A 19,250-nucleotide genomic window follows, 5' to 3' on the forward strand; every position below is an offset into this window, starting at 1 on the left:
CGAAAATGTTAACCAGAAAGGTAGCCAGTTTTAATGAAAGAATATATATGTTTAGGTTTATGGTTTGAATTGCTTGGTAAAAGGAATTTCTTTATGGAAAGTATGGAGACATAACTGCAAATCTCTGAACTTTCTAGTAAGTTCTTTAACCTATTTCCATTGGGTAACATTTCCTTCATTAAGTCATTTAGTAAACATCCATTGAATGTTATATTTGTCTCACATCAAAAAAGGTATTAAAAATTTAAAGTCAAATAAAATGCAGTCTCTACCCTAAGGTCACTTACCAACTATTGTAAGAAGTTGACCAGTAAACCAACAGTTAGAACACTGTGTGATAAGCATTATGGGAGCACAGAGGACAGATATCTAAATCACACTGTGTGTCCAAGAGGAATTTCTAAGGACAATTATATTTGAGTGGAGTTTTGAAAGTCAAGATAGCCACCTAAATAAGTAGAGAAGGGTGCTTCATGCAGAGAGAGCAGCATGTGTGAAGAAATACAAGTCTAAAAAAACATGGTTGGATTGAGGACCTACAAGCAGCTATGCACAACTAAAGCCCAGTTTGTAAATGTAAGAAAAATTGGAAGGTTATAAAGCTAAAGATATAGGCTGTGAACGGGGCATGAAGTGCCTGTTGTGTTAAGTGAAGAATTTGTAATTTATCCTAAAAATCATTATTACATTAATATTTTATTAGAAATGTGGGCGAATGACCAGCAGAGTCGAGAGGCAAATAGACCATTGCAACAATCTGCTGATTGGTTGACTTGGGCTTCGTAGCCTACAATGTGCAGAAAAGTTAGGTCATTAGGAGTCACTGTAGATGTGCAATCTAAAACACTTGGTACCTCCATGTAGGTATATAAAGAGAGATGATAGGGAGGAAGAGGGAGGAGCAGGAGACTGAGTGAAAGGAAGAAATCTAGGATTTGCCGAAGTTATCGAGCATGGATGACCAGTTAGAGAGCAGTGTCATTCACTGAGATGGACATTAAGAAAATAGGAGAAAGTTGAGGGAGGGAAATGGAGATTTGTTTTTGAACACATTGTCTTTTAGGTACCTGTGAGAGAGAGCAAAGTGAAACTAAGACGAAGTTGAATATATACGAGAGAGGTATGGGTAGGAAATAAAGATGGGAGCCATTATTATTCTGTAGGTAATAGCCTGAAGCAATAGGTTTTATAAGGTTATATGGGTAAATATAGCGTGAGACATCTAGAAGGCCAAGAATACATCAGGAAGTAAAAAAAGAGCCATGAAGATGAGTAAGAGCAGAGGGTTGGAAATGGAAAGAGTGATTTCACAGACGCCAAAGCAAGTTTCGGCACTATCCAATGTTCTCAAGAAAGTAACTAAGATAACTGAAAAGTTTCTTTTAAATTCAGCAACCTGGAGAAAATCTGTGACAATGTAGAAGGCATCTGTTGTTTTTGCCTGCCCTACATACCTTTCTTCTTTTGATAACGAGACTTTCATTTCCCTTTAGAGAACTGTCTCCCATTGGATGAAATCATGGCGGGATGTCGTCAGTCTAGGCGCCCTGCCCTCTTCTGGCTAGGGGATGGATATGTGACCTAATCTAGGTCCCGCAGACTGTGTCTCCTTGGAATTTGAAATTTGAGTGGATTGTTCAGTACAATAGCTATATATTGGGAATACTTTTAATAAAGGTTCTGTATGATTTATCAATGTAATGAGATAATGAAATAATGCAAATATAAATCTATTATTATCCTGGTTATAATTTCAAAAATAACATCAAGGATGACAATTGGTTATGAAGTTTGTTTTGACAAGTGAAGTTAGTATATTGATATTCTCTTAGCCTAGAGGAATGTCTCCCTATGTGATTGAAGCATTATTGAGTTAACTGGAGAACTTATTTTGTGTTTCAAGCAACATATATCCACAAACATTTTGATGAGTTGCACCCAGATCCATGAAAGCAAAAATTCAGATTAGTTAACATAATTGAGAAAATGTATCAGATATTCTCCCAATGGCAGACCTAAAAATATGTCAAACTTGTTTATAAAAAGTCAACATTCAGATTATGTCTGCAAAGAATACTAGCACATAGTGGCTAAAAATCCAGTCTCTGGAGCCAGACTACCTAGATTCAATTCATATATTCCTTATTAACTAGATGTAAACCCTGTGGAAATTGTTTAACATTTTTGGATCTTTGTTTCCCCATCTGTAAAATGAAAATGGGAATTGTACAACTCAGGGGGTTGTTGAAAGCGTTAAATGCAAAACCTTCCAACAATACTTAACACATCATATACAACAGCGGTTGTTGTTATCGTTGTTATTATCATTGTCAATATGGTAGAAACAAGCTCAATATTTGATCTGTAAAGGACCATTGTAAAGTAGAATTTAGACCAGAGGCCTGCCGAAGTCATTGTTTTCAGTTCACATGCACTTCATTGAACTTGGGACAAATCATCTGAATTGAGGTGGATGTGGTGTGGGACAGTTCCCACACCCAGGTTTCGTTTTGAGTGTTAAATGTGTGCAAATATGAAAATTCAAGGTGAGACTTAGAGCAAAACTGCCAAGTTTTAGACTACTCATTTCAAAACTAATTAGTATATTCAATTTTGGGGCAAACCCTGTTAACCAGTTTTGCTGTTTTTTAGCAAAATTTAGAGCTTTTTTTCTTTCCTTCTGTCATTTTGGATCTTGGTCTGTGACATATTTTCATCTTTGGTCTATAGTTATTTTGTCTATAGTTACTATTTTTTTTAAATAATATAATAAGTGCCTGTGCATCGACAACCCAAAACAAAAGTTAAGATTTTGACAATAATTTGTATCTAATTACATGGTTCCCCGCCATATCGTCACTGACACTTCATCCTCCTGTCCCCTCTTATTTGAATTCTACAGTCATCCTTTCTTTGTTTTACTGTTTTAAGTTTGTTTTTTCTTTTTTAAATTTTAGTTGTTTCTCAGAAAGGACAATGTTTTACATATTATTAAGGGACATACTTTTTCCACTTGATAATACCATTAATTATGTCAGTATAGAAAATGTGCTGTTTCCTTCTTTCTGAATCTCATCTTGGAATTTTTTTTCCAAATCAACATGCAATAATTGCAGAATCCTTTGCCGTTTATAACCAGAGGACTGCTTATAAAACAGAGATTGAAGATTAAATTTTTCTGGCCCATCAATCAGACTATATTAGGTTAACCCAAAACTTAGACTGAATGTCGATCTCTTTAAACATGTCCAATTTAGGAAAACATTTTTCTGATGCTGTATTTCATTTTTTCAAAATCAGCAACCCATATTGCTTATTAAATAGGTCACCTGAATTGTGTACTGGATTTTCTTAACGTTCATCTCTTGCTTGCTCACTTTATTTTAGTGTCCACCCTTATAAATGAGAATTGACTGTCTTTCACGCAGTGGGACTATCATTTGCAAATGAAAGGGGCAGAATAAGTCATTTTACACTGCATGCTGAACAAGTAAAGATATCCTAAGATATGAAATCTTTAGGTTTCTAAACAGTACTGGTACACGTACAATCAGAGAAAGCAACAATAATCAAGAAGTAATAAATTGTGGTCTTTCCTATGAACATTGGTTTTAATCCATTAATCTCAATCTGCCTCAGATGTTACTCTGTTAAACGTTCTTTGACAGTATTTCTTATTCGAAGACAACTTTTACAAGTCCTTTGTCTACACTATGAATGTCAATATCTAACGTCAATATCTATGAGCTAGTAGATTAGCCCACAGCAACTCAGACACGTGGGATGAAGGAGGGAGCAGCGTTGGAGAGTTTATGTCAAATGAATGAGAGCAGTTTAGTGAGGAAATATGCCCATCTGGAAATGGATTCTTTTAATCCTACTGAAGAGCTCTTTTTAAAAATAAGTTATAATCCTGAAGCTACCACAGTTGACTATGCATAGACATGTTCAGAATTGGATCTCCTTCGTGCAGGCTGCTTTGTGTAGGTATTTAGCTACTGCCAGTGGGGCTACCAGCTCACTCAGCTCATCGCATAGAAAATCTGCTGCAAGAAAATACATGGGTGAAAAAAAAAAAAGCCGGTTAAACATGGTGCTGTTATTCTGTGTGTCTGTTGAAGCTTTCCTCCAAAACAAGTTGACTTACTTAAATTGTTTTACAAAAATAAAGTCCAAAAGCCTTGAGAATAGTGCAGTCCTAAAGTAGTATTGATTTTAATCAATGTTAAAAACACTTTCAGAGGAGTAAGATGAGAAACAAGATGAACATGTTTGCCACCAATAGTGGCAACAGTTTATGTCATTGATCTGAGAGACTCAGATAAAAACAAATCCTCTGTGTGTGTGATTAAAATTACCGTGTACTTGAACACTAGAGGTTATCTTTCTACTTGCTTTTATTCAAGCATACTGGCTTATGTTTGTATAACACATATTGAGATGGCAAATCCAGCTTTGTACCTATAATATGTTGAAGAAATTATCAGATTGCATTTTTTGTATGGTTTTATATAGTACCTCCTATAGAAGATTGTAAGGAACAAGAGCCTATTATGGACAACAATATTTCTCTGGTGCCTTTTGAGAGACCTGCTGTCATAGAGAAGCTCACGGGGAATATGGGAAAACGTAAAAGCTCCACTCCACAAAAGTTTGTGGGTAAGCATTACAAATGCTTTTATTTCTTTAAAAGGTGATTTTAATGGGCGAAGACATGCTCCCATGTATTAGAAATATATGTGGTGTAATTCAGTTCATGGAATAAATGCCAGTCTCTTTTCTCCATTATTCTTTTCTACTTTTTTGCTACTCAATGTGTATCATACTTACACACACACACACACACACACACACACACACACACCTAGGTATGTGGGCCTAAGAAAGAGAAATAAAGACTAATAGTAAGTTGTATCTCAAATTGGAATGATATTTAAAGGAGAATAGCAGGTAAAAATAAAATATTTATTTATTTAAAAACATACTATTTAAGGGAAATAGTGTACCCTGTTAGCCAGTTTTGTAGTGTGTTTTTAAATTTCAGTTAGCACCAGGTTTTCAAACTGTTTTCTTTACATGATGATAATGTTTACAATATTTAATCTAGGTTGAACAGAATTATTTTTTAAATTCTGCATTATAAAAATAATGCAGCAACCTACATTCAAGATATTTGGATCTGTATTTCATGTTTTGATCTTTGTTTCCATCCAGCTATGATTTTGAACTTAAAAGATTAAATATGATGTATTAGACTTTCCTTTTTCATTTCCAAGCCCTTAGATATTCTTTGATACACTCAAAGAGTTGGCATCTTTCTGCATACTGTAAGCCATAAAGTGTCTCTGAGGATACAAAAAGCATCTAATTTTTAAAAAGACTATACGAGTAACAGAGATGCGATATAAAGAATTGTTATTAATTGTAAATATGATATATGTAAGACTTTATATTTGGTAGAAATTAGAAGAAATAAAAATATTCAAATAGATACATTCTGGTGACAAAGATCATTGTGGAACATCTTATGTGAGTTGAGTGTTGATTGGGAAAAAATATTTTCTTTGCTTATTTCAGGGAGGAAAAGGTAATAAAATTCTATTGCTCCAGTAAACATTTAGAAGAAAGTTTCCTTTCAATTTGAAATTGAAGAACTAACAAATCATCCAAATATCTTTAAGAGAAACTGGAGAGATAAATTGACAGAGCTCATTGAAGGCTGAGAATACCCCTAAGGATTGTAGTTTATACTAGTTCAGTTTAAAGTCCCTGAGAGTATACGCAAAGGCCTGCCACGGGCCTTAGCTAACTTTTCTGTCTCTCTTTCTTCCTTTTTATAGATAAGTTTTTTTTTTAATGCCAGTCCATCTGTTTTTTAATATTGATTAATTTGATGGCTGTCCATTCAATGCCTCTATCTCAACAAGACACTAGTGTAGTTGGGAAAATATGAAATTCATTATTATTCTTTCTATCTTCTGAATTTATTTAGTTCTGCTTTTTGTAACATTTTCATGGTCTTTATGACTTAGAGATGCTTCTCTCAATTTGATTTGATTATACTCCTTCAGAAAGAGGGACAGATTTTTTTAAATTTTGAAATAATGACATTTTGAAATAATGTCATTAGATTTTTATTAGGAATTTGGTGCTTTTTTTTTAATTTGGATTATGTCCTAGTAATAATATATAACAATCATGTAGTCACTATTTCTATGATTGAAATGAAAAAAAAATTTAATCATTCCACACTTACTATAAATTCCTTTTTGCTATATCCCTCAGTTAAATACTGTCATTTTACCTATCAAGTCCTCCAGGCTAATGATTGCTGAGCTTTCTGCATATCTATGTGTCTCCTTCTCTCTTTTCTTGTTCAGCTTAGATTCCATGGTTCACCACCTTTCCCACCCTCTTTCCAGTATTCTGGTCTCTCCTGCCTTGTCCTTCTATCACCTCGTCTTGGTGAAACCCCACGCTCTAGTGAAGCCGACTGAGGCTCTTTTCCATATCTGCATAGCTGCTAATACTTTTGGAGAAAATCCCACAGCTTTACAAATTGTTGTCACTAAAAGTAAACGAATAACTGATCTCAAATACCAGTTGTCCCATCCATACTATGTAGCAGCCTTCCTTTAATCCATCCCTGCATAGTCTTCTCTCCTACTTACCACTATGGCTATTTCAACCTTTCTCTACTCTCTGCAAATATGGTATCTCACTCCTTGATGATATTATATCTAGATTCACAGGGAATAAAATCAGTTGAAATGATTTCAGTATAATATCACTAATCCTATAGGATTATGTGCATCCACCTGAATGCTTTCGTCTTTTCTCTTTGTTTCAATGAAAGAGTATCCCTCTTTCTGATTAACGTTAATTTCTTCTTGTGCTCTGGAATTCTCTTATCCTAGCTCCCCAAATACCTTACACTATTATTTTCTTCTTCCTCACTTATATTTCAGTCTCTCCCCTCTATTAGCATTCTTATTTCAGAATTTAATGTGATAGAGTCTCATGGTTAAATAAATAAATAAATAAATAAACCTTCCCTCAGACCCAGGTCTCCTTCCAGCTAGTATCTACTTTCTCCTTCTCTTCAAAGATGAAGTTGTTGAAAGCGTTCCCTATGCTTACTTTCCATAACTTCTTTCTTTCTACTCATTCCCCAGTCTATGCAGCCTGGCTGTCTTCCCTATGGTCCATCGGAATTATTCTCATTGAGTTCACCTCTAGTATCCATAGTGCCAAATCTACTGGACCCTTTTCAAACTATCTTACATAACTCCTAGAGAGCATTTGCCACTAATGATTAATTCCTTTTGAAATACTATCTTTCCTTGGTTTCTATGGCATTGACCTCTCTTCCATATCTTCCAGCTTCTGACTCTCCTTCTCTGTCTTCTTTATGGATTTACCCCTAACAGCTATGCAAATGGGAGCAAAAGTACTAATGGAGGCCTCCATTCATATGCCCAAATATTTTAATGTAAATCAAGCTGAAAAACTGTTATGTTTTATGCTTCTAACTTAGAAGACTGAGTTCAAATAAATACAGAATTCTCAGGTTCCTTGGAGTTCCATGCCAGACATTGGCATCACAAGTAGAACCACCCCCTGGCCTGGAGCCAGTCCACTCTCTTAGACATATTCTTGGTTCTGTCCCATACCAAAAGGAGCCTCATGCACACATAGGTAGGCACCTAAGCCTGCACATCCAAGTTCTTTTCACATCTGTAACCACACATAGCATGTGAATAGTAGTGTGTCGGCCATTCCTCAAGCCTCAGGGTGTGCACACCAGCAGTGCAATTGATATTTAGGAGGGTGGACCCTTTGAAGAGGACTGTACTAACCCTGGGAGCAAGCTAGAGCCATTTGAGCAAGGAGTTCTGGGGTCCCAGGTGGCTAGAATATGGTCTAGGGAGGGGGCTCCAGGTAGATACATTCCCTTGCTCCTGCACATTCGTCGTTCCATGAGGAGCAAAGCGCAAGCTCTCTAAACATAGGGCCCAGTGCAGGAATCCCACTTGCCCTGGTCTATGGGCAGGCATAAAAATATTGGTTTTCGTTCAGTTTCTATTATTGACCTTCTCTTCTTCACACTTTAACTATTCATGAGTGATATCTATTCCTGTGGTTTCTGAAGTTACTTTCAACCAACTGATGACTCTCATCTCTACATCTCAAGCCCACATCTCTCTCTCTCTCTCGAGTTAGAGACTGTACCTCAGTACCTACTGGACATGACTCTTACTCATAGTTTTCCCAACCCGAATTTATCAACTTTTCTATCTCCTTGCCATCCACTAAGTTTCCAGGGCCAGAAACCAGGACTTCATGCTTAACTTCTTTCTCTTTCTCATTCTCTATATCTAAATAATCACCAACCCTTAACAACTTCATTTTCTACATTTCTCTCCATTCCATTGAATTTTCTCCACTTCCGCTGCCATTATACTAGTTCAGGCCACCATGGTCTCTAGCAACAACTTCCTAGACAATCTTGCTAATTAAATATCTAGTGAAATCACTTTCCTGTTTAGTCCTTTCTGTGCTTATTGCTCTTGGGATAAAATTTAAATTCCTTAGCGGTTGAATGAGACCTAAATTGTATGATTCCACCTTTCTCATCTATTTTCATACTCAGCCATTTTGAAGTATAAGTAATGCCCTGTCGCCTCTGAGCCTTTTTACTAGCTGCTCCATCCCCACGTTTCTTTACTTGGCTAATATTTGCCATCATATTTGTATTGCTGATGCCACTTTTTTCAAGAAGTCTTCGTTTACTCCCCTAGCAAGAGATATGTATCCCTCATATTTGACCACATAGCACATATCACACGTATTATAAATGATCCCTAAATTGCTGTCACTCCCTCTAAACTGTAAACTCTTTGAGAATATAGATTAGATTTGTGTAGCTTAACTTTTAAACTTGTGACATTGCAATGTCTTAAATTGGATACCATGAGATAATTTCTCATTTTTTTTCTTCCATTTTCATTGCTCTGATCGTTACCCTGATCTCACTTTGGGGACCTTTCTTCAAACTTGAGATAACACTAGCTACCTGAAAGTGCTTTTCCAAAATGCAGTTCTGTGGATCAATATTTCCTATCAACATTACGAGTCAGAAATCCGTCTGCAACAACATACTAAACATTTATAAGAAGACCACATGTATTTTTAAGAAGCATTTATCTGTAAGATTTACCTATCAGAATAACTAGGTAATTAGTAGGAGGCTATATTGTTTTAGTAGCAGAAATTTAAGAAGATAAAATATTCTGTCCAAAGTTGGCGATATTTGAAGGAGAAAAATTAAAATTACTTCTCCTGTCTTATGCACCAAACTCTCTTATAGTTAATGTTAGATATTATGTCGCAGTCAAATACTAAAATAAAATTTGTTGAAGTAAATATTAAAGGGAAAACTACAAACATCGTCTTCCAATCAAGAAAAAGTACAGAAAACTGACAATGGGTCTACACACCATTTATGTCTAAATAAGAAAGGTGTGATGTAAAAACGAATAATTATCCTTTTTAAGAAACAAAACAACAAAACAGTATTTCCCAAGTTTATAAGTCTTTTGGAAGTAGCTCCTCTTTTTTAAGTAGCCCCAAATTTCATTCAGTTTATCAGACAATACAACTTTTAGCAGTATTTTAATAGTGACTTTTTTGAGCTCTCCAGAATGACATATATTGGCCCTGTAACTATTTCTAATGCAGCAGCTAAATCAGCCAAAGTAACCCTACACAACAGTGAGGTGACAGATGTTATAACCAGATTATTCTCACCTTTATGATCTTTGTGGCTTGGTCACTGATATTTAACATATGCAACAACAAACATAGTCTCTGACTTATTTTCACCTGGTATTTTTTTCTTTCTCCGATAGCTGCTGATGTCTAGACAAGTGGAAATTTTAATAGGTAATGAAAATAAGATAACACACTCAATCATACCTTTCAGGCTGGATGCATTTTCATGATGGCATTAGAACAAGTGCAAATGGCTTGTGAAATTTTTATTACTAATCCTCTTTGCAGGTTTAGAGTTTGCAGGTTTGTGAGTCTCAGCAGAATTAAAGAGCCCAAATACTTGATCCAAAGAATAAGATTACCATATTATGGAAAATGGATTTGATGAGTTAGCGTTGTACTTTTATATTTTTTAATCCAGCCATTAATTTTGTTGTATCCTTTCCTTCCCTTTTTACTTTTCTTCCCCTCTCTCTTTCAGGGGAAAAGCTCATGCGATTCAGCTACCCAGACATTCACTTGGACATGAACTTAACATATGAGAAGGAGGCTGAGCTGATGCAGTCTCATATGATGGACCAAGCCATCAACAATGCAATCACCTACCTTGGAGCTGAGGCCCTTCACCCTCTGATGCAGCACCCGCCAAGCACAATCGCTGAGGTGGCCCCAGTGATAAGCTCAGCTTATTCTCAGGTCTATCATCCAAATAGGATAGAAAGACCCATTAGCAGGGAAACCTCTGATAGTCATGAAAACAACATGGATGGCCCTATCTCTCTCATCAGACCAAAGAGTCGACCCCAGGAAAGAGAGGCCTCTCCCAGCAATAGCTGCCTGGATTCTACTGACTCAGAAAGCAGCCATGATGACCACCAGTCCTACCAAGGAAACCCTGCCTTAAATCCCAAGAGGAAACAAAGCCCAGCTTACATGAAGGAGGATGTGAAGGCTTTGGATGCCACCAAGGCTCCTAAGGGCTCTCTGAAGGACATCTACAAAGTCTTCAATGGAGAAGGAGAACAGATTCGAGCCTTCAAGTGTGAGCACTGCCGAGTCCTTTTCCTAGACCATGTCATGTACACCATTCACATGGGTTGCCATGGCTACCGGGACCCACTGGAATGCAACATCTGTGGCTACAGAAGCCAGGACCGTTATGAGTTTTCATCACACATTGTTCGAGGGGAGCACACATTCCACTAGGCCTTTTCATTCCAAAGGGGACCCCTATGAAGTAACAAACTGCACATGAAGAAATACTGCACTTACAATCCCACCTTCCCTAAGATGTTGACATATCTTTTTTTTTTTTAATATTATTACTGTCATTAATCTTATTTTGTGGACGCAGTGTCTTTGCTCTGCCTAATTAAAATAAGTAAGAAACAGAAGAGAGAAGGGACAGGGGATATTGTTTCTTGATAAGTTGGCTTGTTTATTTTGTGGGAATTTTAAGAGCAGTTAATTTCTGCCATGCATAGATATAAGGTATATCATGCTTTTGAAAAAAAAAAATCACTTGATTCATATAGATTCACCTAAGAGATTCTGATTTGCCACTGATGTTCAGGATTATGATTGAAGGCAGGAGTTTTATGGGTAAGACTTTCACAGTTTAAAATGGTCTAAGTAATTGAATGCTTCAAAGAAGAATTTGTTTCAAAATTTAAACTTTTTTTTTTTTTTCCCCTCTAGAGATCATGGAACAAAAATTCATCTTTATTTTCAGTGATAACTCCTTGGATGGGTCGTTGTTGTGGGTTCTATGTTTACTTCCCCTATGGAATTTATAATCCAGTATGTTATACACTGTACCATATAGCAAAATTTTTAAACTACAGGTAGTTAAGGACACCTACAATACATCTGAGGTCCTATGATCTTATTTTTCTAAACTTAAGCACTGTTTTTCCGTAGTTTTGATGACTGGCATTTTATAGACACCCTGGCAGCCTTACTTTTAACACCTTTAATGACTAGTATTTTCATCTAGTTTTCAGAATAACATATGGTCTAAGAGCGGCTTACAGGCAGTCAGTGTCCAGAAGGGACCTCTTCTTTTCATAAATTTGGGAAGTTTTCTTTTAACGTTGTAATGTGATGGTCTCATAGTATACGTATTTGTTTCTAAAAGTATGCTTACGATTGCCACTTTATCAGCATTTAACCAGTGTTAACCAGTCAGCAGAAAAATATAATTAGGCTACCAGTTGGGGGGCGGGGACACACTCAGAAATCCCTTTTCTGGTATTTCTCTTTTCACTGTTTTTTTCAAGCTGTGACCACCCAGTGTTCTGTCCGTAGTCCATTCATCTTTTACTCTTCCAGTGGAAGGTCTTAAAAATGTTACTATAGGCTATTTCTTTCAAACTCTCCTCAGAGCAATCGCTAATTTGATCTGAATGTGGTAACTTGAACCCCTTAAGTTTATGGAACTAGGGCTATTTATTCTAGTATTTCTTCAGTACTAACATTTACCACTTCTGGTGCAAGAAAAGGGGACTTCTTTGTTACCTATACATTGGACTGTAGAGAAAACAGGAAACACAGCTTATTTTTACCCTTTGTGGAGTACAAAATGCAGTGGAACTCCCAAGCAAAAGTGACTATATCCTGCACATTTTTCCGTCTCAAAAACATTCAGCTACTTATGAGTCCTTGTCAGAAATGAATCTCAAGCCCTTAGTACAGAAATTCTCTCCTTGTAATCCATACATGTTACCATATTTCATGTGCAGATTTTAATTTCATTTATATGGGTGCTCTAATTTTTCTTTGCAGTCCAACAGCATTTGAGGGGAGGAACCGAGTGAAATTGATTCAAGTCATTTTGAGGGACATCCTTGGAGGCAGAAGTCTCTGCTTGTGTTTGGGGAGAGGAACGTAACTGGATGATCTGATAACCATTTATGAATACTGAAATTCTGTTAAGCAGTAATTGATAGCTACTCTAAAAAAATAATTTAATAGGATGCTGAAACTATGTTTTTTAATACAGTATCATGTGAAAATTATCAAGACTAGAGAATTATGGACAAATAAGCAAATCTGGCTCTTCACTCATTTTCTAGTTTACCATCTGCTTATTTAAGCAATTTCTAAGCACTAACACAGCCAGAACTAAGCAAAAATGGTTACAACTCAGCTCTTTTACTAGCCCTGTCATAATTATTTTTAGAGAAATATCCAAACTATTTCTCTAAGTCTAAAAGAATGCACCAAAACAGAGATGTGACATGTTTTAAATAGACTATCAACTGTCATTTTTTTCCTGCATGACTTGGTACATTATGAACATACAATTTATTCAAAGGTAAAGCATGTCGTTGAGATTCCCTCACCACATCCACCCTAACCACTCATAAATAATTGGAATTTTATTTTTCCTTTTGGAAATAGGTAAATAAGGTCAGCGATTTTGTATTTTACAGCAATTTAAGGAAACATTTGGATGGTAGTCAGTGTGTTCATAACTTTGGCTGTGTGTGAATTGCTTTTGGCATTAGCTGTGGATTTTCTTCCTGCTGGCTTTTTTTTTTTTTTAATGTGTGAACAATCATGTACCTACTTGCCCTGGGATAAAACTGAATTTAGGTGGACCTAAAGAGTTGTGTATACCCCCATGCAGATAGTACTCAAGCACTCTCCTTTTCTGATTTAATCTTTTTGGGAATCTGTTTTATTGAAGAGACTTAATATTTGTGAGAGCATATCTGGTACAAGTGTCTACTTGTACTTTCTTTGCCTCATGATAGGAGGAACAGAAAGAGATACAGATGGTTCAGGGTGTGGCAGGGACAAGTGAGGACAAGGTCAATTCAAATGCATAGGTTTGGAAGAATTTTTGTGGACACAGTACTTTCTGGAAAAATCTAGATGGCTATATTTGCATGCCTCTTCTTCACAAAAGGAAATAAGCAAGGTGGGAGCACCTAAAAATAAGCATGAGGGTCGGACACCAAATAAATCAAGTTTTATATAACAGTCACATGCCCAGTTTATTTAGGTGAGATTTCACAATACAAAGTATTTGAGGGGCATAGAAATGGGTTAGCCTCTGTATTTCCTAGTCTGGCAAAAATTCAGAAATTCATCACATTGCTTTGCCCTAATTTTGCCCAGAATTTTATCTCTACCTCCTGTTGGAGAAGTGTGCGGCCTTTCTCTGATAGCAGTCAATCACTTTAAAAGCCATTCTCATCTGGCTTTTTAAACAGTGAAAGTGACCAATAAGCAGATTGGAAGAAATTTCGAGTTGTTGAAACATTCCATTGAGAATTTTCTGGAGAGACAAAATGGGAGAATGAGAGACCAGGATTTAGACCTTGACTATAAGGTAGGGATTATTTTTTCTACATATATACAAGCAGTTGTGCACACACATACACATGCATCCTTTTAAAGAATATTCATAAAAAGAATTAGCATGATCAGATGTTTTGTAAGGACAGAGAGAGCGTGAACTGCTGTTACTACCTGAGCAGTTTTGTGGGTTCACATTTTACCAGATTATGTATTAAGAAATATCAAAGAAGTTACTGGTGTGTCTTTATGACTATTTGCAACTATTGGACCTTGTGTCTTTACTAACTACTTCCAGAACAAATCTAAACAATCAAAAAAGAAGGGATTTTTGGCCAATTTGACATAACCTCCAAAGTGAAAGAAGCACAGATTATTTTTGGATAGGAAGATACAGAAAAGAATAATTACCAACTGGTATTTGTGGACACATGGAGAAAGACGAAAATGTTTTACTGAGCTTGATATTTTTTTCATAGTTTTTATGTCTCAGTTGCGCCCCTCACAAAACCCACTGTGAAGTCATGATATTTTATATAAATGTTTGACAAAATTTACATCAGCGGAGGCATTTGATGAAAATTATGTTTTACTTATTTTCCAAATGTTAATTCATACTATCTCTAAAATGATTCCTTAAAGTAGAAAAAGAATTGAACAGGCTGTAAAAATACAAATAAAAAACTGTATGCTCCTAGATTCAAGACAGAACTTAGATTATAAGAGGTACTACTATGCTATTTTTTAACTTTAAATTGTTCATTTTATAAAAAGCGTTAAGTTACATTTGTGATCATCTTTAGTTATATTTTATATATTAGTAAGTACTATCTGTATCAAGATTATTCTAAAACAGAAATTCCCCAAATGCAAAGGAAAAAAAGAGTGGGGTGAAATTGAAGTTTGTATATATGAAAGTTATCTTAGAAATATTTTTAAATCTCCAGTTTCTGCAAAATAATTAAAATATACAGTAACTGGTCTCTTAAGATCCTGAATTTAATGTATTAAATACTTAGAAAATTTCTTTATATTGGTGCCTTTTTAAAATGCATTGAGAGAGTGTTGATAAGCTGTTGGAGTCCTACAACACTTTTGTTATGTATTTTTAAAAATCACTTAAAATTGAGTACTATATAATTTATCTTTGTGTTCTTAGGGCAAAACTGTCACAGGAATTTCCAATACAGACTTTCAGCTCATCTGTGTAAAGTAAAAGGAAATTTTGAAATCAGATTTTAATATCATTTTAGTTAGATAGTATTTCTGAATACCATTACAAGATTATGGAGGTAAAACATGAGGTAGAGGGAAATTTTAGCTGTGAATTGCATTATGGTATGTTTTCGTTTTGTTTTTAAGGAAGAATTTAAGTTCTCGTATCATGGAAGGCTTTATTAGTGGAATTTTTGGTAAAACTCAGTATTGTTTTGGAATTTGATCTAATGACTAGTGTTGTGCTAGGTTGAGAAGCTCTGTATTCTAATCGGTTAATATTTTAAGGAATAATATAAAGAAGCAGGTAATTAATTCTCCTTGAACAAAACAAAACTGAACAGTCATATCACATTGCGTTCTCCAAATTGTAGTCTCAAATGGTTTCCTACCATGGTTGTGTATTACTTGCAATGGATGTGTTAGGTTATGACAGCTTTTTTAAAAAATCAATAGCTACTTGTTATACAAAGTAAATGTCATATGACCAAGAAGCTGTGATATGCTAGTGTTTCTTTTTATCATAGTGTATCGCTGCTAGGCCAAATAATGACAGTTTCAATATTTTTACATTTATTGCGGAAACCTAAAAATTTGGAATTTCCACAAGATTTTTATGTAACATTCTATTTCTAGCTTTTTAGTTTTCTCTTGCTGTACTGTAAGTTTGTGGATATTTTTCACATGCACTCTTAGAAATAAGTTCCTAATTCTGTTTATGGGTTTTTCTCCCATAACATTGCATTTGTATATTTTCTGTATGAATTTGTTGTGAATTCACCTTTGCCCATACAGAGAATGGTACGTGAATGACTAGTTTTCTAAGATGTCCTTTTTATTGTGAATAAAATATAAAATTTAGAGGCCCTCTGCTAAGCCACAAAGTATAGCATATAACTTCATCTAGGTACAGATAAGCCTGTTTGCAGTTAATTGGGCCCTTCAAATTACCTCAAGTGACAGAGTAAGAAAAGCTTCTCAAATGGGTGGAAGTCACTGAATCCCCTACTATGCACTTACCAGGATTCTACCTAATTTAATTTACTGGAAATGAATTTTTAAAATTGAACACACTGTAACAAGGGAAGGACTCTGGGTTTTGTTTTTGTTTTCTTTTGTGTTTGTTTTTTAAAAGTAGTTCAATTTCTGAAACTGTGATAAAAAAAATTGACTGTCAAGCACTCAGATTTTGAACATAAGTCACTTCCCTTTCTTTTTAACAAAGTTCTTTGTTATCTCTTCTCAAATTTTGTCTACTCTCCCCGTGCTCTTTTCTCCTCTCTGTTCATGTCCCTTCCATCGTTGTCTTCGGACTTCTCTTTTTCTTCCTCTTTTTTCCCCCCTACTCGTTTGAAGATTAGATTAACTCTCTTTTCCAATTCATGGGTCTCTTAAGTCTTAATTTTTTGTGTGTTGGCTGTATAATCTGCTGACATATTTTTATACTCAAGTGTAGTTTTATATTAAAAAGAAAAGTAGTTGGATTAAAAATGGTAAGGCATATACCCCATATGTTACTTTCACTTTCAAATATTGGGTACCTAAAATATGATTTCAGAGATTATGTAATCATAATATGGTATGTTTGCCTTCCTTTTTGTTAAATTTTGTGTTCTGATTTGGTTTTCCTCCTAAAGTGTATATTATGAGAGATTAAACTTTTTTTTTTAAAGTATTTAGGAAGATGTTAAAAATTTACAGCAAAAAGTCTTAACTGTCGCCCAGTTGGGAGAAAATGCTTTAACATTACTATAATATTATTCCAGGTTTGGAGGGGGCTCTCCAGGCTCCATATTTGCTCTTAACAGTTGGACCTTTTAGACCATGTGTTATTTGCAATCCCAGAATGATTGCCTCTGCTAGTTAGTTCAAAAGATAATTTTCTTTTCTTTCTGTACAAGTGCAATACTTTCATTGAAGTCTTAAAAACTATGGTTATTTTTTGTTTGTTTGTTTTCTAACCTGTTCTTCAGTTAGTGATGAAAAGAAACCCTTGAAAATCATGGCATGTTAAAGGACACAAGCAAAGAGAAAAACACTGTACAGTTAGAAGATTAGAGAATGTGGAAATCATTGGTCTGATATGGTACTTTTATTTAGGCTAAATTTCCATTGAAATTAGTATCTTTTGCCTGAGAAATGTGTCCTAAAGTTAAAATTCTTAAAGACTGAATTATCTTTTTAGACCCTTGCTCAGTGTTTTAAATTAAGAACCTAATATTTTTTTTATTTCAGTTTTCTCCTTTTGAAAATGAACTTTAAAATAAAAGCAAAGCACTTAGCTCAATTTTAAACACTTACCTATCACTTATTGGAGAAAATTTTTAAGAAATATTTGGAGCACTTCTGTTTTCATACAAATTTAAGTAAGAAGTATTTTTCGTATCATACATATTTATATGTAGTATGTTGGTTTTCTTTTTTTATACCTGTGTCCCTATAGTAAAACTGCTGTAATGTAAATACATATTTTGTTAAAAGATAACATTTCTTTGGCATTTCTCTTAAAGGCAGTTACTGCATTTGTACAGTATGTGTCTTGGCCATTTTAGACTTTTTTTTTCTTTAACAATACCAAAGGTAATTAGACTACTTTAAAAACTAATTGCTTGACAGTTTCTAGAATATTTTGAGTTTTAGCAGAAAAAAAAAATAGGTGAAACCAGTAAACCTCATTTTTTTCAAACTAATAATTTGGGAAAATAAAAACTATTGTTTAAAAAAGAATTATATATAAATATATATGTAAAATTGAAATTCCAAACCTTGTATGTCAGGTTTGCTCAGTGTAATGTAGTTTTTTTAAGGCTCAAATATCATACCTCAGAAAATGAGGTCTACTATGGAAATACTGAAACAGTCTTTGCAGCTGTGTGACAAGTCACTCTGCTATCTACCAATTTGGAAACCTCCGATAAACAGTTTTAACACTGCAGACTAAAATATGGGACTTGTATTTTCTTTGTTTTTAATGTACACACATACATGTTCTGTGCATGTATGTGGGTACTTTGTATGTGTATATGTGTATGAGTGTTGTATATGCATGTGTGAGTGTGTGTATGTGTGTACAACTAAAAAGCTGCAGAAACTTTGTAATACTTTGTGAAAAGGATTATATTATAAAGGTTTGTACTGTCTGAGTGCACAGCTACTGGAATAAATTTAGGGAATCTCAGGAACAAGCATATAATTTGTCCAAGATTTATTTCTTCTCAGAAGTGTAAGTGCAGTTTTTAATTCTGTATATTATTTAATATTTTACCAATAAAATAAACTTCTGACATAAAAAGTTTGCTATAAAAACTTTCTGGTGAAAATTCTGTACACAAACATGTTCCAAATACAGAAGATTAAACTGTTGAATAGTATCTGGCTTGTTTAAGTTATCATCGCCATGTGTATGTGTCACACTTCCTGACCCAGAGATGTGGATACATGTGATTTCAGTAATCTCCATTATTCCTATATAGTCCACCAGAGCAGAGAACAAAGTATTCCATGATTGGTTAAGGATGACATCTCTCTTCAGTTTATATTATTTACTGGGGGTGCCAAAAAAATGTATACACATTACCTGTATTTATCTTTTGTTATCGGTATATATTATTACAATTTTAATAGTTTTTTCTGTTCTTAAAATGTATATACATTTTTTTTGGCACCCTCCGTATATGAGGTATGATAACAAAATATGGTGAATGTCTGAATTTAAAAAATTTATTACAGTAAAAAACACATTGCCATTCATCCTCCTCAAAATACTCCCCCATACTTCAAATACACGTATCCCATCATTCTTGCCACTTTCTGAAGCAGTTCTGGAAGTCCTCTTTTGTGAGTGCCTCTAGTTGCACTGTGGTGGCTGCATCAGTGTCCTGAATTGATTCAAAACGTTTACCTTTCATGGTCATTTTGACTTCGGGGAAGAGCCAAAAGTCGGACGGTGCTAGATT

The 19,250-nt window shown here is 34.9% G+C and overlaps 1 protein-coding gene across 13 annotated transcripts in view; it reads left to right on the top strand.

Annotated features, from left to right (window-relative positions):
- Positions 1-18,594, top strand: part of IKZF2 (IKAROS family zinc finger 2) — a 151,600-nt gene extending 133,006 nt beyond the window's left edge. For 11 of the 13 annotated variants that reach the window (XM_033112482.1, XM_033112480.1, XM_033112477.1 and 8 more), the window contains 2 exons: positions 4,516-4,659; positions 10,256-18,594. In XM_033112482.1, coding sequence (XP_032968373.1) covers positions 4,516-4,659; positions 10,256-10,980 — 869 coding nt within the window. In that variant the 3' untranslated portion in view covers positions 10,981-18,594. The remainder of the gene's footprint in view (positions 1-4,515; positions 4,660-10,255) is intronic. The other 2 variants (XM_033112485.1, XM_033112488.1) reach the window with 2 other exon arrangements.
- The last annotated feature ends 656 nt before the right edge of the window (positions 18,595-19,250 follow it).

This window comes from Rhinolophus ferrumequinum, chromosome 8 (genome assembly GCF_004115265.2).
Source record: "Rhinolophus ferrumequinum isolate MPI-CBG mRhiFer1 chromosome 8, mRhiFer1_v1.p, whole genome shotgun sequence".
Lineage (NCBI taxonomy): Eukaryota > Metazoa > Chordata > Mammalia > Chiroptera > Rhinolophidae > Rhinolophus > Rhinolophus ferrumequinum.